The sequence below is a fragment of the Sander lucioperca genome, chromosome 19 (genome assembly GCF_008315115.2).
Source record: "Sander lucioperca isolate FBNREF2018 chromosome 19, SLUC_FBN_1.2, whole genome shotgun sequence".
Lineage (NCBI taxonomy): Eukaryota > Metazoa > Chordata > Actinopteri > Perciformes > Percidae > Sander > Sander lucioperca.
This window is the reverse complement of record NC_050191.1, coordinates 7446815-7474521: the sequence shown is the minus strand read 5'-3', so window position 1 is coordinate 7474521 and position 27707 is coordinate 7446815. Positions and strand designations below refer to the sequence as shown.

The following is a 27707-nucleotide window of genomic DNA, read 5'->3' as shown; positions in this document are numbered from 1 at the left end:
ACATGTAGGATTTAAAATAGAAGATAAACATAAGGTAAAAAGAATAAAACTGAATAAACGGAAGTAAACAAACCTACACGGAAGTGCAAAATGTGATTAAATAACTCCAAATTAAATCTTTTTTGGTTAGATTTAAAAAAAAAATATTTTTAAAGATGCCACATTCAACAAACACAATGTACAGTAGACACTCACACAATGCAAAGACAAAACAATTCTTAAACAGTTCTTGAGAACAACCCTTTTGAAAGGATAATTTTATTGAATAAAGTTGACATTTATAAGAGAAAGGGAGGCATGAGAGAGTATTTGCAGTGCAAACAAAAGCTAAATAGTAACAAACAACAATGATTTACTAAAAACAAAAACACGTTTTTTGCAATGGTATACAATGAGATGCAGGTTAAGAGTTTACTGTGAGTCCAACTACCACCAGGGCTCTTAATTAGGAAGGAAAAGGATGTATTCATGTCGTGAGTTGTGTGTTTTTTGTTTATTAAATAAATAAAATTAAAAATGTCAATCATAAAAAAAAGCATGTAAAGGTCTACTTTATTCGTAAGTCTGACAGACCGCTTTTCAAGTGCTGCCAAATGCCCAAGCTGGCTATCTAATCTAATAAAAGACAGTGGCAAACAGAATAGTTTTAAACCTCAATTTAAAAAACCTGACCTCGAGTAGACCTCAATGTGTCTAGAAGTTTGCTCCAAATATGAGGTACACCGTCAACTGAAGATTCTTCTAAAGACAGTGGTATCTACAGTATTCCTAAAATATATCTGGTTGTATTTAAAAAGTATATCTCATGATACATATCCATAACATTACTTAAACCAATCCTGGTCAGTACAAGGCACAAGTATTGCTGCTGTGGTTACCTGTGGTTTGATATAATGTATATAATAAACTTTGTATACTAATTTAGAACGGCAGCTAATCTGTAGACTGGAACTATGTTTGTGTCCTTTTTTAAATTTAAATGGATACCTGCCAACTTCATCAAAAAAGAAAATTTTTCACAGTCATGGTATATTAGTATAAGCTGTAATGCAGGTTTTTGAAATTGTGTGAAGAATTTGATCAGTCTTTTACGACTTTATGTTTAGATATTTAGACAAATGTCCCTGAAGAAGGGCAGATAATGCTTGAGAGTGAAATAATTAGTTGTCAATCATTTGTGGCAAGAAGACAGTGAATGAAAGGCAGCATGTGTCTGTAGTGTTTCTGAATATAGTCTAAATAATGAACAATGGTTATCGAAAAGGGTATGTAGAATGTGTTCAGTGTGCTTTTACTTATGTTTTATTCAATAAGGAGAGAGACTTGTCAGCCAGCCTTTTTCCATTAAAGAATGAAATATTTCCCCACAGTGTATTGGATGTCTTTTATCAGTACAGAGGCATGTCTCCTCTGAGGCCACACTGATGGAGAATCGTAATTCTGAGTTTGTTTTGATGATTTATTTATCTAAGTTCACTCACAAACTTCAAAGTTGTTGATTTTTCCACTTATGACATTAATTTTTTGAATATTCAATTATTTAGAAATCAGTCACACTCATTTACATAATTGTATTGTCAAACACTTCTCCTCCCACATTTTGCACATAAGATTGGTAGAAATTTGTCTGACCAGTCTAATAAAGAGTTGTATCCTTAATTCACAATGCATGTGACCATGTTAGCAGGGTACACAAGATACAGTATGGATGCACAGACTTGAAAAGTAAAAAGAATCAGGTATAAAATGTAATAAAAACTTTATTAATCCCACTTATTAAGAACCGGTCAAGCCAACAGAGCAGGAAAATAGGACACATTTTAAAACCATAAACTTGTGCACTTAGAAAGATTGTAATACCAGAGTGCTTTTATAAGTCATGCATAATTTATCTGAAACTAAATTATATTGTTTCTCTGTCTATAAAGATTCTTGAAGAATTTTTTTTTCTTCAACCTGCCATGCAGAAAATATGTAAATGAGTATGACAAATTTGCAGATGCAGGCAGCTAGCTTGGTGTTAGCAATGATTACAAAGCAATCAAAGCTTTTCAGGAATTTCTTGTTAAATTTATCTTTACCACCGTTAGAATCATGCCATATACATTTTTATTATTACTGCAGAGAAATAAGCAGGTGATTTGGTAGCTATGGCTAATCCAGTGGGGCACTTTGTTTTTGTTTTGTTTTTACTTTTGGTTGAACTCAGAAGTGTTTGAACTAATTTATAGAAAAAATTAAGTTAATTTGGATACAAGGACTTGGAAAATTCAAAGATTCTCATGTTCATGCCCTGAAACCTGTTTTTGTTTTGGGGTTTGTGTTTCAAGAATCTTTACAACTGAGGTAGAGAAAATGAGCATATTGTGTATTCCACTTTCACTTCCACATCACACTTGTGTAAGTTGTATCCTGGACAATGATTGGCTTCCAAACTAGTTGTGATGTCACATAATCATGCTTGTGTTAAACTCAGTCTTAAGAGCACAGAGACACTTTCCCTCTTTAGCAGGCAAATGTGAAAACAGCTTTCTAGCGTCAAACTCTACACATCATTCTGCACAGTAAAGTTCAGCAAAGAGTTACTGTGATTCACATGTATCATATAACAACTTTGCATCACTAGTTTTGGGAAAGACATGGAACAAAATAACTGCAAGTAAATAATCTTCGACAAGAGCAAACACTTGTTCTAAAATTGTGTAACGAGTAGTCTCATCTGAGCAGTTGGTTTTGGTCCGACATGTTACAGCTTGGCAGAAAATCCTTCGGACAGTACAGTTGCATAGAAGTTTTATTTTGTTGATTCTGCTCCAGCATCACACCAAGAATCAGTTATGGAATTGCCATATTAGCCTATGTCTCTTCTCTCTAGGTGCCTTCTATCTCTTTGTTGCTTTAAAATTAAGGTTCTCTGGTGTACTTTATATTTCATACTCACGCACACACACACTGCTCTGTGTGTGTGTGTGTGTGTCTGTGTGTCTGTGTCTCTGTGTCTAACTGTTTGATTGACGTTGACTACAGTCTCAGCCACTCTGCCCTACTTGAGTGCTCCCATTGTAAAGAGAGAGCAGACTCATTTGGCAAGTTGTAACCTCCTTCAGTTCACTGTTCTGAGTTGTATCTCCTCACCCTTCATGGCCCTGACTCCTGAAGCAGCTGTCCAGCAATCTCATTTATTTCAGCTGCCTGTTGAAATTGGTTGGCTGGAAACAAAGAGGGAGCACCTTTTTGTGTGACTGTTACATCTTAATAGCTCAGGCAGAGATCTATGCTTTCTCAAATGAATCCTCATTTAAATAGATTTTCTCACCACATTCTGCTTTTGGTTAATACACCTTCTTTTCTGTAATTTAGCCAGCCACAGAGCAAGAAATACCTGAAAAACACAAGTTGTTTAATTCAACTTTATTGAAAAGTATACTTGAATACAAGTAATAATAATGTTGTCAAGATAAAAAAAGAGAAATATGAAGAATTGTGTAATGTTTAACAGTGACAGATTATAGTTTTTAAAATTGCTTTAAAAGGCATAATGTGGTGTAAACATACTGTACATCCAGACATATGGGATCTTTTAAAGAGGCAGTCATTTAAATACTTTACAGTTAGCAGTCAACTAGTTGAGTTTAGTTGAACAACAGCCTTCTTAAAAAGCTGTTTCTGTGCCAGAAGCCTGTTGAAATGGTTGTACTTAAGTACAATACCGGGGCCCTTGTAAGTTACTAAAGTATTTCCATTTTATGCAAACTTATACTTTTACTCCACTACATTTCTGATGGAAATATTGTTTAACAGCTATACATTTCAAATTCAGATATTACATAAAAAAAATACAGTGGGTTGTTAAAGATTAAACCACTGGTTCCAAACCTTGTGACCACTTTAAAAAAAATAGTTCCTAGTTGTGGCCCAAATCTAAATTATCCAATATTTTACAAAAAAACATAACTACTAGTAAGTCCATATTAGCAGCTTTTTCACAATCCAAGTTAGATTTCATCCTCTGACATTGGAGGATGATGTAATTCTTCATTCAATGATGCATTCCTCAATAGCAGTTGACTCAAAATCCACTTACTCTACTTGTTGTCCTCGTCACATACTCTTCATCAGAAAAAAAATTACAATTTTCTGCAGTCTCAATTTCACATTTACTTTTAAGGCTGGACACATTTTCCTCCTCGTAGATTGTTTGCTCATCCTAAATTGTTACAACTAATGTCAAAGATACATTCAATCTTTGTAACAAAAGTGAAATGGTTTTGATCATAGTTATTACAAACTGTAAAATAGACTCCGGTGGCAGAATACTGAAGAGACAGGAGGAGAGAGGAATGGGGAGGTGGGGGCATAAATACAGCACAAGAGCATTCATCTCCATTAGACAGTAATTGCGGCCAGCAAGAGGTTTTTAGAGATGTTAATGTGAGGAGAGAAGGGTAGGAGTTCTTCTGGCCCTGCTTCATGCCCTCATCACAAGCTATTTTCTATCAATTAATATAAGATTTGATATCCTGTAATTCATCCACATTGCATAGCTCTGATTTCTCAATAGTAACAATGTTGAATTATCACTTCGATATGTAGATTACAGCAACCATATTATCATTTCCTTGTCATATTTATTCACCATTAGTCTGTAAATTGGATTTGAAGTTTTCCCTGACTCTGGTGCTGTCTGGATAATACTTATTCTATTAATTGTCGAAAGCTTCTCATCATCTTACCACAAACTGTCTGAAGCAGGGGATCCATTAGCGCAAATGTAATAATATTGTTTTTCCCCAAAGCCAGGAAGCAGTGGAAACGTCTTCCAAAACAAAATATCAGTCCTCCCGCAGTTATTGCTTCTTTCATCACTCTCGCCACACAATTACAACTGAAACTTCAAAAACTAATATATTTTTATGATTCTGCACACTTAATGGTGCTAAGTAACAGTCCATGAGAGCAGCTGGTGAGACAGATAGCTCAACGATCTGTACAAAGCTGTGGCATGTAGATCTAAAGCTGCCCTGCTGCAGTATTTTCAGCTGCTGGTATCTCGCTCCTGAGTCCTGAGATAAAGAGCTTTCTCACAGGGCTAAAGATTTCATACCGTATTTTCTACCAAAACTCCACCGCACGTCTAAAGTCACGAGTTATGACTCTGCTGCTCTAAACTATTAAAATGCTGCTGTGAAGTTACCCGTGGCTGATTGTTAGTGAAATTACCAAAGTCACCTTGATGCCATGCTGCCTCACAAACATCACAATTAAATGGCAAACAACCGCTGTAAAACTGCCAACTATGAAATTACCTAGACACATCACATCTGTAGTCCCTTGAAAGTAGCAAGTCATGATACGTTGTCATGTTTTTCCATTCTCCATGGTCGTAACGCAGCCCGTTAGTGATGTCTAGGGAGTGTTTTTCCCTAAAAACTCCAGCCATATCCCCTCTCTGGGTATTGCCTTGCCTGGTAATAACCTCCTCTCCATTTTAATTGTCTTGTTTTAAAGCAGAGGAGAAGAGCGTGAAGAGTGCTGTATTATCATCCGTGGAGCAGCTGGGAATCGACACCTGTCTCAGGTATGTACAGTAAAGTGTTTTTCTATAGCTCATGAACCTGTATTTAATTAGACAACCTCCTGACAGCAGCAACCTGGTAAGAAGGAGAAACCCGCTGTGTACAAACTGTCATACTCCCTGAACTGTTAGTGTCATTTAAGTAACTGCAAAATCTCTCTCCCAACATCTGCAGCACCACAAGAGCCAAAAAACAAAACAAAAAGCAAACTATATGACCGTATCACATGCACAGAACAATGGCACCTCCAGCAAAGCCACGATACGCTAGCCTGGGTAAACCCTGAGAACTTCTGGCAAATTTGAGATTTGCTCTGCAAGTCAGTCTGGCGAAGAGCCCATTCAAACCCATTTCCAATGTCCCCGAAATCGAGGCACCAATCACAACCGCTGAGGCGGGCTTTACACCAATCACAACCGTTGAGGCGGGCTTTACGCGCCGACGAGCAGAGAGCAGCTTTTTGTTTACATTCAACATGACAGCTACCGAAGAGCAGCGTCACCCGGATCGTTGGTCTGATTGGTTGGACTATCTAATGCGCCCAGAGGCATTTGAGCGGCGTCCGTTTTTGACACCCCTTTGGAAATGAACTGTCAATGAACCTTTCCCAGACCCACTCTCAGTTACAACTGAGAAGGGTCTGGTGTCAACCAGGCTAACGATACGCACAAATACAAAAACAAACAACAATTGCACCTCTGCTATCACCCTCCAAGACATGCCTCAGTCCTTTCCTCTACTGGGTTTCACTACTTATTTAAATTTAGGTATCTATTTAGGGATCCTGTCCCGCATTTTCCCTCTGTAGAAGCTCACTTGCGTCTCCTTTTTTAATATTGATCAAATGGTTTCCAGATTTTCTCATACACCCCCAATTTGCTTTTTAATTTAAACGTTAATCTCTCCATTGCGCCCTATTCTTGATCCAAGCACCAATTGTAGGTGCCTCCATTTTCTTCCAGATGAGTTATAGTCCTTTTTGCCTGTAGTATAGCGAAATCGATACATTTATATGCTCGGGCTTTCAGATTTAGATTTGTTGGATACAGGTGCAGCAATATCATCTTGGGATCAAGTGTAATGTTCACAGACAAGATGAACATAGTTTTTTTGATCACCTCCCTCCAGAATGTTTTAATTTTGTCACACTCCCAGACACAGTGCAAACATGTTCCTTTTGCTTCATTGCATTTACAACAAAGGTCAGGTATATTACTGTTGTATTTATTCAATTTGACAGGAGTCTTATATCTCTGCATCAGACAATTATATTGGAGTAGCTTTAAATTAGTGTTTGCTGTTTGTTTCTGAGATGTGTCACAGGTCTCCTTCCAATCGTTTCCCTAAGCTGTAAGTCATTTTAAAATCTTTCTTGAACTTAATTAATTCTGTCTTACTCTGTTGATTTTAGTTTCTTGAGGGTACACATGCATTTGTGACAGAGCCACAATGCTCCCACATTAACCTATATGTAAACTACCTGTAAAACTTCCAATATAGTTCAATTCAATCATAAAGCAAGCAATTTCTCCCACCTTAGTTTTCCATTTCCATATTACATAGAGCTCAGTCTGTAAGAAAGTCTTAGCATGGTCTTAATAAGTGTTTTATAAGTACTAGTTTACATGTGTGAAATGGTGTGTGCATGTTTTTTGTGCATGCACATGGCTTTTGCATCTGGCCCCAGGTGTTTCCATCCCTCGGAGTCACAGAGAAAAGGGGTTCTTTCTGGAGCTGCAAATGTGCACCACAGATAAAGGGAGCATTCTCAGAAACACTGTTTACTTTTTCTGTACAAACAGAAAAATGTGTGTGAGCGTTACCCACAGAGCACTGTGTCTTATAGGATTAAAAGTTGTTAGACATGAATTTATAATGAATCTTTGACTTAGACATGTCAGACTTGCAGAGTTTAATCTCACCACATTGGACTTGTTGAATTCAATTTTGATGAGTACTTCCGTATATTTGCCTGAGGCCTCAATATTTCTTTGTCTCTTTGTTACTAATTGTGTTGTGTGACTATCATGTGAGTACAATAAGAGGATTATTGGAGTTAATAGAAAAATAATAGCCCTAAGAAATGAAAGTGAATCAAGTATGTTTTCTTTTTCAGATACAGTAAGAAAAACGTGCATGGTTTTGGTTGCAATGAGCAATAGCGATGTGATGTAGTTTAATAGTACACAGCTGAACTTATAACAGGAATTCCCTTCACAATATGCCAGACGACCTTTGGCTGTGATAAAATACCAAATATCCACTACAAACAAACCCATTAAGGATTGATCGGTACCTAACAATAATGTATGTTTTGTCTTTTATCTACAGGTACGGCAGCTACCGAAAGTTTCTGACAGAAGATGCCGTGAACGGCCTGACGCTGCTAATGAAGCACATTAAGATCTTCCTGTCTACGCAGAGAGTTAAAACGGCTTCAGAACTCAGTATCCTTTACAGACTCCACATCTGCACTCATGAAGAGTGACTTAAAATTAACCCCTGTGACATTTTGCATATTTTTTTGGGCTACACAGTTTTTTATATAAAAATATAATTTTTATAACTAAAACTTTTAACTAAATACGTTTGCAACACAAGGGGAACCAAGAAACGTGTAATGTTAGTCTTTTTGTAAAAACAAATACAAAGAAATACAAAGATGAGACACCCTAAATAAAAAAATTTTTTTTACAGGGTTACACTACTTGAAGGTTTCTACATAAGAGTGACATGACACTGTCATGAATGTGTCATAAAACATTATAAACAAGTCATAAACGCTTATAACATAACGCTTCTTTTAGTAAGTATCATTCGGTTTTGTCATGACAAGTTATGGTTGGGGTTAGAGTTAGGGTTCGTGTTCATGACAGTGTCATGTCACTCTTATGTAGAAAACTTCAAGTAAAGTAGTTACCGTTTACAGTATTCTAAAACATAAAGAGAGCAGTAGGTTCAAGTGGGAGTGACTCTTTAATACAGCTATTGTAGATGCGTGCAAATACATATTAACACACACCAAAAGCAATAATACACTCACATATGGTGACACATACTTAGGCTTTATTTACACTTTATATACAGTATTGTTACTCTCATTCAACAGAGGACAGTTTGTGTGCGTGTGTTGTGTGTTATGCTGATCGATTATATTTTAATTTAGCTGTATGCAGATTTACCACAATGTTTCTGAGTAGTGATAAGATTCAGAAGGCTTCACCAGGTACAAACTGTAGTGCATAATATTCACTATATTGATAAGAAAGTCCACATAGTTTTAAATTCAAAGGTCTGATTTTAGTGCTTTGAAGACATCCTTATGTCCTGAAATTAGCCAGAACCACAGAACTAAATAGTCTCAGTTAAAGTAAGGAAATGGAAAATAAAGCACCGATTATAGAGAGGAGGAGAAGTTTAAGAGTCAATATTTTTAGTTTGAGTAATGGTAGATCAAAATGCTTTTTTTCTTTTCCAGGCTCTGCTTTATTTATAATTCGTTAACATTCAAAATGATGTCTTGAAAGAGCATACTACAAATAGTGCTTGTCTGTCAATCAGTTTCAAAGAGCATTAAGTAGTATTTAACTGGGTGTGTTTGTTACTGAGGGCTGATTAACTCATACATGTTGCAATGTCCTCACATTTTACCTTTTATGCTGAAATGTGAGGACATTGTAATCTGATTAATTTCTAAGTAAAGCATAATTTACATGCTATTATATTTTATCCAGTGAACGTTTTAAGGGCAAATTGCATGCATGCATTCTACCTTAACAAAAGCTAAAGGTTTACATTATTTAAAGGCAGCAAATCAGCAGAAAGACATAAAAAGCAGGATCTGTCGATAGCCCGGGGTTGTTTTCTGGAGTTGAGTCAGATTGCGCTCTCACCCCCGACTATTTGCTCTACAATTCTGGAACAGAACAGGACAGCTATTTGCTTCCAGCAAATGAAATTATAAAATGTCTAAATGAAAATGAGCTTGAAGAGTAAATGCTCCAGAGCCCTTATGAACCACTCGAGAAAGCTCTGTTGTGTTGTCTGATTGTGGTGTGACCCTGGAGTTTCAAATTTAGTTTGTATTCTCGTCATTGCTCGTGTAATGTGGTGTTCACAATGGAGAGCTGCCACCTGGGAGACCTTGTAGTAAATTATTCATATTGGCTGGATATCTCACAGGATCCCCGCTTGACTCCTCGTACACTAAAATCACACTACTTACTACTAGCCATGCAGTTAGACCTGAATCTGTTTTTCATTTCATTAATTCACAAAATGATACAGCCAGCAGAGAACTGGATCTTAGCAGTCTTAACTGTAGGAGGCTGTTTTTTCTGCTATGAGATAATGGTCTGGTGTATCAGGGTTAATTGACTGTCACAGCGTTACTCGCTCTGTGGTTGACACTCCGCGGTGTCGGTTGACAGTAAAGTGGTATTAGCGTAATGCTTTATTTAACACAACGTAAGGACTCCGTTTCTTGGGACGCCTAAACAGGATCTTTACAAATCCTTTAAAATATAAACAAAATCAATGAATTTCAGCTTTGATAATATTTGTGTTACTAATCCTGTTGTTTGAATTAATTCAACACCCCCTGCTGTTGTCACTTTTTATGCTGCACTGATGTACAGCTCTGTAGATCATTAATTATTTTAAAAAAAAATGCAGAGGTTGTTACTTTATTCAGATTTATTTCCACATGCAAATTGGTACTTTCTCTTCATTAAAGCTGTTACCGTTTAAATTTGTGTTACAGAAGGCTCACTTGAAGGCAAGATAAACACATGTATCTGTCCCATTTATTATCAATGGACCACTTACATGTTGCAGAACTAATCTAAGGAGTTGTTTAGAATTGCTGGGAGTCTGAGTATCTATTCCATCAATCCTTTGGATCTTTAACTCTGCCCTCCAGTCACTCAGCAGGATGGTTATCAAGGCCATGACTGGCTGACCTCCACAGTGTTCCTTATCATGGCTGGAGACATGGAGCGGTCTCTGCGTTTGCTACTCAACCTGTCCTCTCTGCTTACCTCTGCATTCATCTGGCCAGTGAGGATACATGCCTCTGTGAGTATAACAGCAGTCAAACACAACTACAGTGCAGCGGATTCTAAGGTACAATAGTTAGGATTTGAACATGCAGTAATTTAGCACTTTAGAAGCATCAAATGGCAGCAAACCTGAAAGATTTGAAAGAAAAGAAATTTGAAAGCCTCTATTTCTCACTAGTCATGCATTATCCTACTAGCATTCTTCAGCTTTCATACATTGTTACTGGTTTGGTTTGTGAAGAGTTCATTCATAGTGCAGCGGCACAGGAGACAGTTTGAGATTGCTTTGAAAAGAAAAGTCACTTTATGTAAATGTGGACTAAGAAAACTCTTAATTTTTCAACATGGTAAAAAACAAACAGGATGTTTTTTTACTCATCTGAAAAATGAAGATGAGTAGTACTCGGAGGAAGACGACTGAAAGAGATGAATGAGGGGAAAAGCAGAAACAAAAGTGTAAGGAATTCAAGGGAGTGGAAGAAGTCTGAAATGAAGTGTGTTTTCAATCATTGGAAATTGCAGGAGTGACGTTTTGCTATCATTATTCCAACCTCTGTCATCTTGTCTTCTCTCGTCAAAGTCAATACAGCTCAATTGGATTCGTCTGCACATGTGTTACGTGCTCTGTGTGTTTGATGCAGATGCAGTCAGTAAATTTCTCCACACAGCAGTTAGCCTCCAACTACTCAACGTGGTCGATTTTGTCAATATCACAGAAAACATAAAGGGCGCAAATAATTAAGAGGCAGCAGCAAGCTTAGGACGCAATGTGGGCTTGAACACACACACACACACACACACACACACACACACACACACCTCTGTATGTGAGCATGAAGCCTTATGCTGTTCCATTACTCAAAATCAAAGCTAATAAAAGTATTTAAGTAGGTTTTAATCTATATATTAGCACTGAATACAAAACAAGGAGCTTGTAATTTGTTTTTTTGGAAGCACAATTGGACATTATTTACAGATATATAGCTTTACTTCAACTCTAAAAATGTTCTGAGACCAAGAGAGACAAAACGGCTTGTGTTTGCCATGACAGGTCCATGTTCCTGTGGAAGTAGCTGAATCAGGAATCCCTCCCGTTTACTGGTGTACAGCTCACTATGTGGAGATGCTGCTGAAAGCTGAAGTTCCTCTGGTCCACTCCGCCTTCAGGATGTCTGGCTTTACCCCGTCACAGGTATGATCCGTAGAGACGGAGACGAACAGTTCACTTACAGTAAAGCTAACTAATGCGAGATTGTCTCGAAGAATAAAACTGATCCTTATTGGACATTTTCTTATAAGTGAATAGTTTTTCCAAAATCACAGAATGATATGACAGTATGCAGTAACACATTTTTGCAATGCTTTTGCCACAGATTATTTAATAGGCTGTGTGACTTGTATTTATTTGAATGTTCTGTTATTGAAGTTTGAGTTTCTCTTTGTAGCGCTCCCTTTATCCAACTACAACACAGTGGCTATCACTGTCCGTACTAATTTGAGGTTTAGTTCTTCTACTTAATTCATTACTTTATGTGTGGATGTTTAAAACAGATGTACTGTTTATTTGCTAAATATTGATAAATTGAATATTGATATTCAGATATGATAATATAAATTCACAGCAACACAGAAAATTAAAGTCAGACGGATGAAGCTTTGCAGACAATAGTTTGTCTATCCAGTAGACATTGAGTTTAAATTAATTATTTTTATAATATTATATTGTATTATTATAATATTATATTTAATTCTTACTTTTGTGTCTTTGTATTTTAATTTCCATTTTCTGATCCCCTTCAATCATCAATCAATAAAGCAGGCTGGTTTCATTCACTGTTTGTACTTAAACCTACGAAAAGTAATGCACTATTTAATCATATTTTAACCCACGTAATCGTGAGCTAGGATGTGCAGGGCTGTCTCTAAGGAGGAAGTCATGCAATGTATTATAAAGAGCAACAAGTCTTCATAGGGTTGGGTCAAACAAACACAGGAGACCGCTGTTCGTGTCTTGTGTGAAAGCAAAAGTCAACGGTGACTTAGTTAAACTTGCTTTTCTTACGTAACTTACATAAGAAACTTAAAACCACTATCTTTTCCTACCAAGTAGTTTCGTTGCCTAAACAGGTTCGCCACAGCAGGGGCTTAGGCAGGCACACTCTCGGCTCGTGTTGCTGGACATTTGCAGGATAACGCATGAAAAATATTGCATAATTTTTCGTAAGATATCATCTGAGCCGTTAAGTTAGGACTGTCCATTAAGAGTATGTTAATGGACAGTCCTCACTACTGATGTAGAAAATGAAAAGAGGAACATAGTTTGGATTATATTGGCTTGATTCAAAATATACTGCATAGATATTTCTTCACCATAAACACCCAAAGAGTCAGCAACTCATCTAGTTTTTGCCACTGTTGTGGAATATGTCATTAATGATGTCAGCGCGAGACCCAAAACAGTGTTTAAAGCCTTCAGAACCACACCTGCCCTGTGAATGACTTCCCTTTTTATCCTGCTTTGACTTCACTTGACTTTGGAATACCAAAATGCAGTTTTGACATTGAATGTTTTTTTTTCTTTTTTTAAACAGAGCAGTTGAATTTAAGTTAGAGCTTTGCTCCTCTGCACTTGATTCTTTTGACACAGACTTTTTCTCTCTCAAACAACAAGGTAGAAAAAAAAGGTTTTTCACCTTGAATCCGCTTCTGTTTGATCCTGTCAGCGGTTGACAGTTGAGGCTCACCTAATGTACGGCAGCAGGGGTGCTTATAAGACTCACTGCATTTGCATCAAAGATTGGAATTCACTGTTTCCAGGGTGGAGTAAAACGTTAACATTCAGCTCATCTCTTTGCTCTTCAAGGCGATAATGGGCACCGATTCTTCTGTCAGAAATGGAAATATCTATTCCAAAAGTTTGAGCTTTGAAAGCCTTTTGAAAGCAGCAGTGGCAAATAAAGCATTATACACCTCTTGACATTCGTACAGTAGAGGTTGTGTGTGGATGCAAGAGTTGCAGTTAAAATTCAACCACTGCAACCAACAATTATTTTCATTATTAATTAATCTGCTGATTATGTTCTCAATATGTAAGTCCAAGTTGACATCTGTAATTGTCTTGTCCAAAACCCAAAGATATTTAATTTACAATGATATAAAATAGAGAATATACTTGAGTGGCTGATATGTGAATATAGTGCAGCTTTAAATGTGTGGTGTATAATCACCTGAAGATAAGAATCGTTGTTTTCGTAACCTTAGAATTAGCCGTTTATATCTACATATGGAGCAAGTCCTCTTCCACTGAGTCTGCCATGTTGCACCGCCATGTTTCTCGGGGTCGCTGGTTCAAGTCCCCGTAGGGACCAAAGTATGGAGTGTGGATTGGTAGCTGGAGAGATGCCAGTTCACTTCCTGGGCACTGCCAGTGTGCTCTTGAGCAAGGTATCATACCCCTCCAACCGCTAAGGGCGCTGGTCCAGCACTGGCAGCTTACTCACTCTGACATCTCTCCATTTGTGCATGAATAGGTTGTGTGTGTGTGTGTGTGTGTGTGTGTGTGTGTGTGTGTGTGTGTGTGTGTGTGTGTGTGTGTGTGTGTGTGTGTGTGTGTGTGTGTGTGTGTGTGTGTGTGTGTGTGTGTGTGTATTTCAGGCCTGTGTGTAGTGATTTCGAACAGAGTGTGAATTGTAATTTCCCCACTGGGGATCAATACAAAGTATAAATTAAATTATTTAGGTCATGGGTTTCATACACTTTCTGTTATAAAACACCTACAAGAAAAAATTCTATCAGATGGGGGCCACTGGGACAAAATCTTTTCAAATAGGGGTCCGTGGTCTGCTTTGTGTCAGTGTAGGGGTCCTTGACATTGAAAAGTTAGGTAAAAAATTGTCTAGACAACCAAAACAAACACTGGCTCTAAAGAGGGCAATCGTACTGTAGTTCTTCTATACGTTTGACATACAGTAGAAGTTTCAGTTGGTTGCAATCCCCAACCTCACCGCTGGATGCCACTAAATCCTACACACTGAAACTTTGAAGCATCAGTACGTCATGGTGTCAATAGCCACGAAATACTGCTCGGTAATATGGCAATATCAAGAGATGAATATGACATGGGAAAAGAATTCTAGTATCATGTTGTATGTATGTTGCAATATGTCAAATGTATTCAAAAATATATATTTATCAATAATGTTCAGTGCATATAAATGTGTTCTACTATTTCTACGTGTAATGAAACAAAAACTTCATTATTTTTTATAGCTTTTAATGTACAGTATTTGCTTGAAATTATAACTTTGGACAGAACAATCTTTACAAAATGACAATATGATCATATCACTATAAGATAAAACTGAAAGTCTACAGACAATAACATTAACAGTATCACTCATCTCAGCATGCTGAAAACTGTACGTCTTTGTACATCTTTATAATCCATTCTAATTGCATGGTACCACCACCAATTTGGTTCAGACTGAAATATCTCAACAGGTATTTGATAGATGGCAATGACATTTTGTACAAACATTCGTGGTTCCCAGAGGATGATACCCACTGACTTTGTTAAACCTCTGACTGTTCCTGAAGCGCCACAATGAGGTTCACGTTTTTTTTAGTGAAAAACTATTTTTTTTTAGTGAAAAACTATTTTTTTGTAAATACTATACTATGACTTTTTATGACATACTATACTATGACTTTTATGACGTACTATCTTAAGACTTTTTTTTACATACTATACCATGACTTTTAATGATTTTTTTATGACATACTATGACTTTTTATGACATACTATACTATGACTTTTTATGACTTTTTTTTTTTTTTTACATACTATACTATGACTTTTTAAAAAATTTTAAAGCACCCATATTATGCTCATTTTCAGGTTCATAATTGTATTTTAAGGTTGTACCAGAATATGTTTACATGGTTTAATTTTCAAAAAACACCATATTTTTGTTGTACTGCACCGCTCTCTCTCACTGCTGTAGCTCCTCTTTTCAGCTGGTCTCTGTTTTAGCTACAGAGTGAGACTTCTTTTCTTCTTCTTCTTCTGTGCTATCTTTGATTGCACTCGCATATGCGCAGTAGCTCAGTAGCCCATACTATACTGTACTATAGCTCAGGCTGTTGGAAAGCAGCCTTTAGATTTGTTTTGCTTGTTATTGTACCTCATATTTGTGTTTTTTAGTGAAAGTCTCAACTTTTTTTTTGAAGTACTATACTTTTAATGATATACTATACTATGACTTTTTTTTGACATACTATGCTATGACTTTTTTGTACTTTTTCCGACATACTGTACTGTGACTTTTTTTTAATGACGTTTTTTTTTCAACAGACTATTTATGACATACTATACTATGACTTTTTTCAACATACTATACTATGACTTTTTATGACATACTATACTATGACTTTTTATGACATACTATACTATGACTTTTTTCAACATACTATACTATGACTTTTTATGACATACTATACTATGACTTTTTATGACATACTATACTATGACTTTTGTTTACTTTTTTTGACACACTGACTTTATTCAACATAGTATACTAAGACTTTTTTATGACTTTTTTACATACTATAGTAAGACTTTTTGTACCTATTTTTTTTTCTACTGTACATTTTGTCCTTGTTAATGGATTGGACAGTTGTAGACAGAAAAGTGGGGAAAGAGAGGGCAAAACATGAAGGAAAGGGCCACAGGTTAGATTCGAACCCTGGGCCGCTGCAGTAAGCACTGATCCTTGGTACATTGGGTGCACCCTCTACAATATGAGCTATACCATGACTTTTATCCAACATAGTATGCTTTGACTTTTTATATTTTTTTACGACATACTATACTATGACTTTTTTGACATACGTTACTTTGGCCTTTTTTTCATTTTTTCAACATACTATAATATGACTTTTTTGACATACTATACTATGACTTTTTAATGACTTTTTTCGACTTATTATACTATGAGTTTTTGACATACTATGGCTTTTTAGTTGCATTTCTTTGACATGCTATACTATGACTTTTTTTCAACATACTATACTATTACTTTTTATGACTTTTTGACATACTATATTATGACTTTTTATGACACACTTTGGCCTTTAATGGATAGGACAATTGTAGATAGGAAAGTGGAGAGAGAGGGGGAAAACATGAAGGAAAGGGCCACAGGTTATATTCGAACCGTGGACCACTGCAGTAAGCACTGAGCCTTGGTGCATTGGTACATTGGTCACACGCTCTACAAGGTGAGCTATACCATGACTTTTTTTTAACTTTTTATGACATGCTATATTATGACTTTTTTTCAACATACTATACTACTTTTTTATGACATTTTTATGACATACTTTGACTTTTTTTTCAATGAAATTGTAAGGCCATACTATACTGTACTATAGCTCAGGCTGTTGGAAAGCATCATCTAGATTTATTTTGGTTGTTATTGTGCCTCATTTCTTTTTCAAATTGCCACTGGAGAAACTATATCGGTTTTAAAATTCCACAACAAGACTTTTATGTAGAACCATATAATCACCTCTGTTTTTGCTGGCAGGAACTCTGATGGCTACTTGTGAAATACAGAAGCCCAGAAAATTCTGCTGAGCTTGCTTAATGCCTCTACAAATCAACCTCCATGCTTTATTCGTGAACTTTCAGCCATGTAGACTGCTAGGAAAACTGTAGTTTTCTGGGTAAAAACCAGGTGTGATTAAGCTTTTGCCATTGTGGTCCCGAGGCTCTGGAATAGCTCTCCTTCACTTCAGCAGTGTGTATTGTTTTAAATGACATCAAAACACCTATTGACGGTTGGGTTACTCTGCTGTATTAAGTCTCTTTGTTATTATTGCTTTTATTACGGACTCCTGAGTTCTTAAACATCACTTATTTTTTCTCATTTGCACTGCTCTCTCTTTAAAATTCTCTGCATGTACTTATTCCCCTTTGTTGGGTCATAAGTAACTAACGTTATACTTTATCATGGTTTTGTTTCCATGTTATTTAGTGGTTGTGTACAGATTTAAGTAAATGTTAAAAAAAAATAGAACTCTGAGAAAACTTAATGGAACTGTGACATGGAAGCACTTTACTGCAAAATTAGGCAGTTAATTGTAATTTTTTGGAATATATAGTATTTCCCTTCAATAGATACAGTATTGATAAGAGACTGACATTTTATATTTGACACATTTGATTCATTACAGGCAGAAGAATAATTGTCTGAAACATGATTCATTGATTGTCAGGCATTAAGCAGGTCACTCATATTACAGTGTAATTGGGGTCTTTTTTCACCTTTATTAAATGTAAGCTAACACTTGGGCACAGATGAATTTATAATATTCTGTTGACAGGTTTTTTTTCTCATCAACAGTAATGAGATTCAACAAGAACAATATCCTGGAAATCACAACCTGTGTCTCTCTAACCACAGATGTGCCTCCACTGGTTGACTCAGTGTTTCTGGAACTATCTGGACTGGACAGAAATCTGCCACTACGTCTCCACCTGTGTGGTGATGGGTCCTGACTACCAGGTGTACATGTGCGTGGCCATATTTAAACATCTGCAGCCAGACATCCTGCAGCGTACACAGTCCCAGGAGCTGCAGGTCTTCCTCAAGGTGAGATGGAGCATCAGTACTACAGTACAGAATATTTTATAAACAGAACATCCTGTATCACATAGTCTGTATGCAACTGTGGCTAGAGAGAGGCACTCCCATATTGATCTAGGATCTCTAGTCTTTTAGTGTAAAGCAGTGTTGTTGAATTCGACTCATTTTCATTAATCAATTAATCCTTTTGTTTATAAAATAGAAAAACATGGCCATTCTGATATTCATGAGGCCAAATGTTTTTGTTTTATTTGACCAACAGACTAAAACTCAAGGATATTAAAATTAAAAAAATATAAAACAGAGAAGCAGAAATTCCTTACATTGGGGAAGTTGCAACCAGAATGGATCATAATTATCTTTCATCTGGTCTGTTCAGGGGTTGTTGTACAAGTTTCAGGTGGCCAACTGGCATGTTTGTTTTCACTTCATTGGTTTCTAGTTGTACTTCTTTAGCATCTCGCTCCCACACACTCTATTGACTTGGAATTTGTATTTATAAAATGACAAACATAAAAATGACAGTTATCAAAATATAGTAGTAGATTAATTTTCTGTCAGTCAACTAATTGGTTAATTGACCCGATATAACGTAATGTGTGAGTGAGATACAGTGTTGTGACTGTCACATCCTGATGCGTTGTCCATCAGTGGTCGGGTGCCGCGGCGAGTCTTCAGGTGTGTTGTCGTTGTAGAGCAAGGCAGCTACTTTTGCAAAAACGGGCCTGTTTCACAAAACCAAGATAAGGGATTAAGCCGGGATTTATCAGTTATCCTGGATGATTTAGGCCTTGACTCGGTTTCACGAAAGTGGAGGCACATAAATCACCATGGAGATTTATTCTGTGCAGCTAGCCTGCTCCCGACCAGGCTAACAGCCAGGATTTATTTAATCCTGGAGCCTTTTCTGATCACCCAGCAATGGTTTTACCCTATTGTTATCAGCCTGGATTAAAATACAACAGGTGCATATTGCTGTTCCTTTAAGTACTGTTATTATTTAAAGTTGTGACCATTATTTGTTTTAATAATTATTCATGTGACAGTTATATTGCTGTATGACGACTGCTGTTCATATTGTTAGTTTGATGAAAATATTATGACAGTTGAGATAATTAGAAAATGCTGATAAAATTTCAAATGTTTTAAATTTTGTTACTAAGGGCAATACATACAATGTTTTACATTTCTATAGTTGACCAATGCACCTTGAATTATTTGAGTTGATTCATTTTTTTTTAATTCTTTAACAATAACGATCATGTTTGTTCCGCTGCCATGTGCATTGTATTTGGCATTCTTAGCACACAATTTGTGTTGTCCAGTAAACTGGGACTATAATTTGAGAGGATTGTACAATTTAAAGAACATATCCTAATTGTACAATCCTCCCAAATTATAGACTTAGTTCACTGAACCAGTAACTATCTAGTGTTGTAGGCTACTGTACATTCATGTAACAACAGGGAGAGGACACCTCAATGGTTTTTGACCTTATATTTTGCTGGGGGGGAAATAACTGATGAATATACTCTGTTCCATTCATGTTTACAGTGTGCATGGAATTTCTCACTTAATTATCTTTATAGTTTCTAGATTTTAGAGTCCAATTTCTTCAATGTCTTTATTTTCTATGTCCATATATACAAGGGAGCAAGGCATATAATATGTAGAGAAGGAAACTCGTCCTCTATAAAAAAAATAAAAAATAAAAAAACGCGAATAATAATAGCGGACAGACTGAATGATGATCTAAAAATATACATTTACGAACTACTGCTCTTAACTGAAACCATTCAATGAGTCACTGTCATTTGCAAAAACGAACAGTTGTACACTTTGCATTGAACGCGAGCAGTGGACGTTAATATGACTTAGGAAATGTATATTTTAGCCCATGAGGGAGAGGGAGGAACAGAACAAAGATATTTATGCATCATACTCTAGCGTTGTAGAAAATTGATCTTCGTGGTAAATTTCCTGAGTAACATTATCTTTTGCTTACTTTTAAGGCAAAGAGTACAACTGTTAATTTGTGCAAATGATTAGTAGCCTAATCTTTGAATGGAATGATTATGACGGTTTCAATTCAGAGCAGTGGTCAGTTAATGTATATATTCAGTCGGTCCGCGATCGGCTGCTACGCTTTCTCTCGCTGTTTCATTACAGCGGCCGTGTTTCTTTTCTTTTTATACAAATGTGTTTCACGTCATCTACTTCCACAAGAAACTGCTGCTCACTCTGTATAAAGTATGTACAATGCGTATTCTCCATTTTGGCATCAGTAAATCTGTGATCGACCTCGCGGTCTTTTGAGGAAAGCCGCGGACGCGCATCTATCTGAATTACTTCATCCTGGCTCGACCTAGTCGCTCCTCCTCAGCCTGGCTTGGCCTTCGTGAAACGCACCAAGCCAGGATGCACAGATTAGACTAGGTCAAGCCTCGCTTTATCAGTTATCCTGGATTTATAAATTCTGCTTTTGTGAAACAGGCCCCTGGTTGGTAGTTTTGCCATTCAAGGTGTGGAACCCAAAACCCTTCCACCCACTGCTTCTTAGAGGCTTCTGTGTTGTGATTTTCTGATCAGCACGGCTTTGTTTGTTAGTGTCCTCCTTTGTTATTTATTAACGTTTTACTGATAGGTCAAGCTGAGCTGGAGCCAGAAGTAGCACCCTGTCCCAGGTGTAGCTCATCAGCACCTGCAACACAGCAAACAGGAATAGCTATATTTGAGAGGTTGTTTTATAAATACTGCACTCTTAAAGTAACATCAGTAAACTGCACACAGATCATTTATGTTTGTGCTATAATGCTTTATTAAAAAAAAAAACTTTAGAAAAAGCTCTCCCTTATTGCAGTTTAATAAATTCGGAATACCTAATTATATCATAATAAAGCATCTGGATTTTTATATAAGAAGTCCTATGCAGTTGCTGCTGGAAGATCTCTACTGAATTGTTCAGCTCCCCTTTTATATTAATTGTGTTGTCTTCCCTTCAACCTTGAAAAAAACCCTTTTTTTCTGACATTTGTTTTTGCTTTTTCCAACATTTTACATTTTTTAAATTTTTCTTCTACACATTTTCAGCGCTTATTTCTACGTCTAATATTTTCTGATATAAAACAGGCCAATGTGACCCGAAGTCAACACAAGGGTTAAGCAGTCATCCATGATTCTATCTACATTTTAGAATTTCTTCACAAAACCACTATGGTATGTCTTGCTGCTAATATACTGTGAAATGAGGTCTGTTTTGGAAGCTAACATGTTTCATTGGAATAAGTTCTGCTCTGTGAATTGGATGAACGCTGAATTGAAGAGTGGCCCAAAAGATTTCACAAAAGGTCTAAAGCAGGGATCTTCAACAGGTTTTTCTTTTGAAAATTAAAAAGTCTCAACATGGATCCAACATATTATTATTAGCAAATTAAAATCCCCACTGCCTACTGGCCTATTGGTAAGGTAGTCACTAAGGCCATCCACAGATAGTTAATCCTAAGGATTCACTGTGCCACATGTATGTGTAACATTAAAACTTGATTTATAAAATCATGTCAACAATTATAAGGCTATTTTAATAGCTTAGTATTTTATGCAAAAAAGGTATATATAAAGGCTTCAGGCCACGCTACATGTTATTGTAGACCCAGTTTAATATGCAACTTCATCTTTATACAATACATGTAGTAGGGGGCCCTGCTCCATCTCTCTTTCAGTTAAGGGGTCATTAGCTTAAAAAACATTAAAGACTCCTGGTCTAAAGTTACAGTCTCAGAGACTTGTACGCCTACCAATATCCAAAGCAACATTAAAACACCAGCATTGTGAATGAGGCATGGCTTGACATGAAGCACTCATCGTCATTACTCATTAAGCTTTTGAGTCTGTCTTGTCTCCAGCTGATAGCTCTAGTGTTAACATCGCCATGAGCTGCCGCTGACAGTTTTTGTGAATAAAAGATCAGTTATGTTGGCTTTATCTGAGGAAGCTCTTCTAATGAGCTGTAGCATCAGATACTGCTGCAAGAGACAGCTTTGAGACAAGAGTGTGTGTGTGCGAGAAACTTACACAATCCTTGTCCTGAGCTGAACTGTTGAAGTTATAGACATGCCGGTTTGCGCACAACGGCTTTATCTTTCCTCTTCTCCTCTTTCTTTCTCTGTGGGAACAATGTGAAGGAATTATTTTACTCAGACAGATGTGGTATTGCAGCAGAGGATTTTTTTAAACATTCGCTCGCACACTTGCAACCCTCTATACTTATCCTGTCTCACTAGGTGGTATATTTATATTTCCTCTAAATTAAAATTTGAAAAGGCAAATGACATGTTACAATCGTTCTGGCTGGCTCGTTCTCGTTCTTAACTGCAGTAAAAGAAGACAGGTTATATGTCTACCACAGACTAAAAGAAAGCTTCAGTTCACCACATACTGTAAATATGATGAGTATTCCTTTTTCTAATGTTTGTCAAATTATTTGGACATGAATTGATAACATTTTCCCTAATTTGGCACATAGCTGAGTGACCTATTTGGCCCTGGAAGTCTAACCCCTTGTTTACACAAAGAGTCAAACGCTATAGGACCTAGAGGGTGCTATTTGACCCGCAACCTGGCATGATCTACTCGCACTCGTTTTTATTCCACCGGGCAACAGTTTTCTACTACAACTCAATTGCATTAAAATACTTCAAACTAAGCGGTGAAAAAGACGATTGCCAATGTAGATGCCTTCCCCAGTCAATATGATATAACCGAGCTACAGGGACTTGAAGAAAAGAATTGCTCAGGAAATGAACTTCATAATTACCAAACTCGTGTGCCAGTGTAGTGATAATGAGAGAAAATAACGGTCTAATCAGAGCTGTGTACATAAATTCTGTGCTTAACGCTGAACACGTGCACAAGCTCATTTGAGGCAAGAGACTGCTGCCACTGTGAGTTTGTACATGTGAACAAAGGGGGTTGCTAGCATAATTATTCTTTGATTTTCAGTCAAATGTCTTTGGCATTTAGCCCCCCTAACTAAGTCCAAGTCACTCATCACCTAGACATGTTGAATGGCAATGATTGGTCCACTGGGGAAAATATAAGATGCCCTCTAATGCTAAAAGATTTTTTTTTACTTTTTAAGCCTATTATGTTTGCTTATTTTTTTGGCTAAACCTGACCTAATGTCAAAATTCTTCCTCTCATCAACTGCAACTTAAAACAAGATTGAAACAACAAAAATTGTAAAATTGAAAATCAGATGAGCAAAATTTTAAATTAGTCATTTCAACTGCCATTCCCACAATGCCTTGCATTTCAAAACAATACCTTTTGTAATCCATTAATTTTAGCGTCTAACCAAAACAAATATCCAGTCAGCCTGTTACTAAGAGGCACTTATGTCAATTTAACTAACCAATACAACTCTTTAATGCTTTAACAAATATTCTTATTAATGTCACCTTCTGCAAATCCACACTCATTGAATATTAATACCACTCATTTGTCATGTGAGGAGGACAAGCTTAAGAAAACGTAGAAATCTTTGGTAATAAATGCATTCATTAGCGTACTTAATCATCTCATAAGTGCTAATGGTTAATATATATTGAAGATTATGGGGAACATTAAGCAGCTTGTGTCACCTGTTCAGCAGGAACATATTCATCTAAACATCACAGTACATTTTGTTTAAAACTTAAGGAATCCACATTAGTCAGGCCCTAATTCCTACACACTCATATCCTTGCATCTTTAATTCTCCCAGAGAAAATACCAGACCAAAAATACTCTCCCAAGTGATTTCCACTGCTTATCATCTCTACTCTCTTTCACAGGTTTAACTGTGTCAGCAGCCGTTTCCCGGTGCGATAAATGAACAGCCAAAGCAACTTTCGTTTTAATGTTTCTTCAGGATTAATCTCACTCTGCAAAATCTTGGCTCAAATAAATTATCTGACAATTGGGATAATTTTTATACTTACAGTACTGCAGTGTCGTGTTGTTACATTTTGACAAGAAGAAGAATAGTAGCACATTAACCACCCAGCTGGATGTAAAGGACTTTCATGCAAACAAAATACGGATTTAATAGACTATGTACCTGGTACTGCTGACAATTAATCTACACATTATTAACACCAGTATATCAGATACGTCTAGAATGTGACCTCCAAATAATTAAAGAGATTTTTCTCTTATAAAGTGGGTTTTTATCATGTAATGATACATGGCTGCCTGGAATAATCACAGGAGCAGAGTCCTCCATCAGACTGAAATCTCATTTCTTGCTGACGTTACTTACTCCCCTCTGCAGTCACTCTATATTCGCTCCTTGTAAATAATAAAAAAAAACAACAACCTATCACTCAATTTGCTCTTAATCTATTTCTTTGCACTTGACTCCTTTGGTTTTTCTACACTACCAATATAACCTTATAAAGGACACCGAGATCCTGAACCGGAAATCTTTGGTGATCTAAGGCGGTGGTCCCGAGATGATTTCAGGGTTAGTAGGGAAAAAACTAAATTTGGGTACATTTAATAATATAATTTCTGACTTCTTTCTAATCTTTGCTCTTTTTGTGATATAGTTTTAGCAAGCAGCAGCAGGCAAAATCAATCACCGATTGAACTGCTCAAGACTCCCAGACATCTGCACTTTGACAAGGGGTCACAAGTAGACATTTCTTTATCTCAAAAAAGGTTGGAGACGAGAGCTCCAATGAAATAAAGCATTATTGTACCTAGCTTAGTGGTTAAAAGTGGTTAAAACACAGCAATGTTTACATATTACCTGTCATATCAAGTTTAATATGTTGTTGAGTTGTGAGCAGTTCAGCCAAAGCGGCGTTTCCTTCCACTCCTTAGAGTATACAGCCACGCTTACTGCTCTTTGAGGCTATACTTTAGCTCAGCAATGCTACAAACTAAATGCTAACGACAGCATGCTAACATGACTAAAGTCAGGAGGATTCACCCTCTGGGAACCATGAATGTCTGCACCAAATTTGATGGCAATCCATTAAATAGTTGTTGAGAAATTTTACTAAAAAAGCATAAGTGTCAACCCGCTGGTGGAGCTAGCATTACATTTCATTCTCTGAGGATTATAATTGTCTAGAGAAATTTCATGGAAATCCATCTAATAGTTGTTGAAATATTTCAGTCTGGACCACAGTGGGGTACACAGACCGACATTGCCATCAAGGATCTAGGGATTACAGAAAAGTCAGAAAAAACATTTTGTGTGAACAGAATATGCTTTTGATTCTCTCCCATCCTGTTATTAATCTTGTGACCCCTCCAATTAATCTTGTAACTTGCTGTGTGAGCTTAATGCAAGATAGGTCATTATATGTGTATGAGAATCTTCAGTCTTATTAAAAGAGGAATTGTGTTAACAGGATGAGTCTCCAACCTGAAATTACTCACTCATCGACTGTGCACTCACTGTGTCACATCCTCGTCAGCACTATCTACCTGCAAAAAAAAAACAGTAATTGGATTCTCCAAAAACAAATATTGCAAAGTGCTGAAAGAAATTTAGGAGAGTGCTGACAACATGCAGAAGTCAATAAACTGCAGTTGGGTTTTTTAAGGCCTTGGCTGAGATACTGACAGAGGGTGAAATCATGATGTTTGCTGTGTGTTATTCTAAAATACGGTGCAGCGTTTCTCGGGCTGCTAATTGATGATGCCACTCGCAACATGATGCACAGCAGCAGTCACAGTTCTTTGCTCTGTTGCAGTATTTGGCATGACAGATGCATACTGTAGCTCAGGCTGAAATTTAAATCTTGACTGAACAAATGAGCCAAATTAAATGTCTCTTAGACAGTTTAGATATCGCATGTTAAAGTGCCCATATTATGAAAAAATCACTTTTTCTGGGATTTGGGGTGTTATGTTGTGTCTCTGGTGCTTCCACACACATACAAACTTTGAAAAAAATCCATCCATGCTGTTTAGAGTGAGATACGGTTTCTGAATGTGTCCTGCCTTCAGTCTCTGGGTGAGCTGTTCAAAATCGGCACGGCTTGTGACGTCACAAGCCGAAACGAGCAGGCTAACCGCAACCATTAGCTCGTAGCGTTAGCGTGCTAACGCTAGCATGCTACCGCGTTCTCAATAGCAAAGCACTGCTACAACACACACAAGTTCACCATAATCTACAAAAGAACTACTTACATGTGCGCCCTCATTTAGAAGTCTCCCAGCTAATCCTGCCTTGTAACTGACCGAGGTTGTAGAAACAGCCTTTCTTTTACTGTCTATGGAGCTAGCTAGCTGACATGATCTACATCTGAGCTACTGGGCATGTGCAGTGCAATCAAGGATAGTCCAGAAGAAGAAGAAGAAAAGAGGTCTCACTCTGTAGCTAAAACAGAGACCAGCTGAAAAGAGGATCTGCAGCAGTGAGAGAGAGCACTGCAGTACAACACAAATATGGTGTTTTTAGAAAATTAAACCATGTAAACCTATTCTGGTACAACCTTAAAATACAATTATGAACCTGAAAATGAGCATAATATGGCTGCTTTAAGACACACCTTACTTTGCGTATACCTGCATGGTGGACATGCTAGTGCTTATTAAGATATTGTTTTGCTTCTCCGACACATAAAACTTAATTACAGCATTAAGCAAAGATGTTGTTTACTGGCACGGTGCAGCACTTGATTCCCGCAGATTTAATTTGATTTTCTTGTGACATTGAAATAGATTCAATATAAAGCATTTTAATGAAAAGATTATATTTAATTACACAAAGTGACTGATGATAAAGTAATCCTCCTTCTGCCTCAATACCAAACCATTATCTGTCTGCATCTCAGACAAAAAATAATTCTAATTTATTTTTTTACGTAAGAACGTATAAAACAAACAAAGGGGACCAAAGATAAAAGTGAAGGGTCACAAAATAATAATAAAAAAAAAAACAGAAAAACAAAAAACTTTGAAATATTTTCTTTTGAAACACTGATGCTTCCTTTCAAATGAAACAACACAGAAGTATAACTCATTCTTTTTTTGAACAGTTCACAACTTCTGTCCAAACAAAGACCAAGGCCAGTAGTCATTGCTTCATCTAAAGAAAGCCGAGGCCAAGATATCTGGACTTTTGGTCTCTAGTATGGGTCAAACTCCACAAAATTGCTGGATCCTACATTTCCCATAATGCCATCTATAACATCTTTTTGTTACACCCTCTTTGCCTGATAAATTCCCATGTCATTCAAACTCCATGCCTCCACTTTGCAACGCAGACTTTCTGTTATGAGTGTCGTCTCCGAGCTCACGTTGTTTTGTCTTTAACTCCTCCAGAGCCACACATGAGATTAAACAACTGTTCAGAAGCTCAGCAGTACTCCCATAACAATAAACTGACCTTTATGTGTAAAAAGAAATGATGGAATGACCTTTTA

The 27707-nt window shown here is 36.8% G+C and overlaps 1 protein-coding gene and 1 long non-coding RNA gene across 5 annotated transcripts in view; one reads left to right on the top strand and one right to left on the bottom strand.

Moving 5' to 3' along the window:
• Positions 1-27707, top strand: part of tbc1d32 (TBC1 domain family, member 32) — a 90353-nt gene that overhangs the window by 49839 nt on the left and 12807 nt on the right. For 3 of the 4 annotated variants that reach the window (XM_031321850.2, XM_031321853.2, XM_031321851.2), the window contains exons 29-33: positions 5509-5578; positions 7908-8023; positions 10498-10652; positions 11688-11828; positions 18103-18291. In XM_031321850.2, coding sequence (XP_031177710.1) covers positions 5509-5578; positions 7908-8023; positions 10498-10652; positions 11688-11828; positions 18103-18291 — 671 coding nt within the window. The remainder of the gene's footprint in view (positions 1-5508; positions 5579-7907; positions 8024-10497; positions 10653-11687; positions 11829-18102; positions 18292-27707) is intronic. The other variant, XM_031321854.2, reaches the window with a different exon arrangement.
• The window catches only part of LOC116066074, a 194131-nt gene continuing 191104 nt past the window's right edge, over positions 24681-27707 (bottom strand). The window contains exon 4 of the long non-coding RNA XR_004108891.2: positions 24681-25761. This is a non-coding gene — a long non-coding RNA (uncharacterized LOC116066074). The remainder of the gene's footprint in view (positions 25762-27707) is intronic.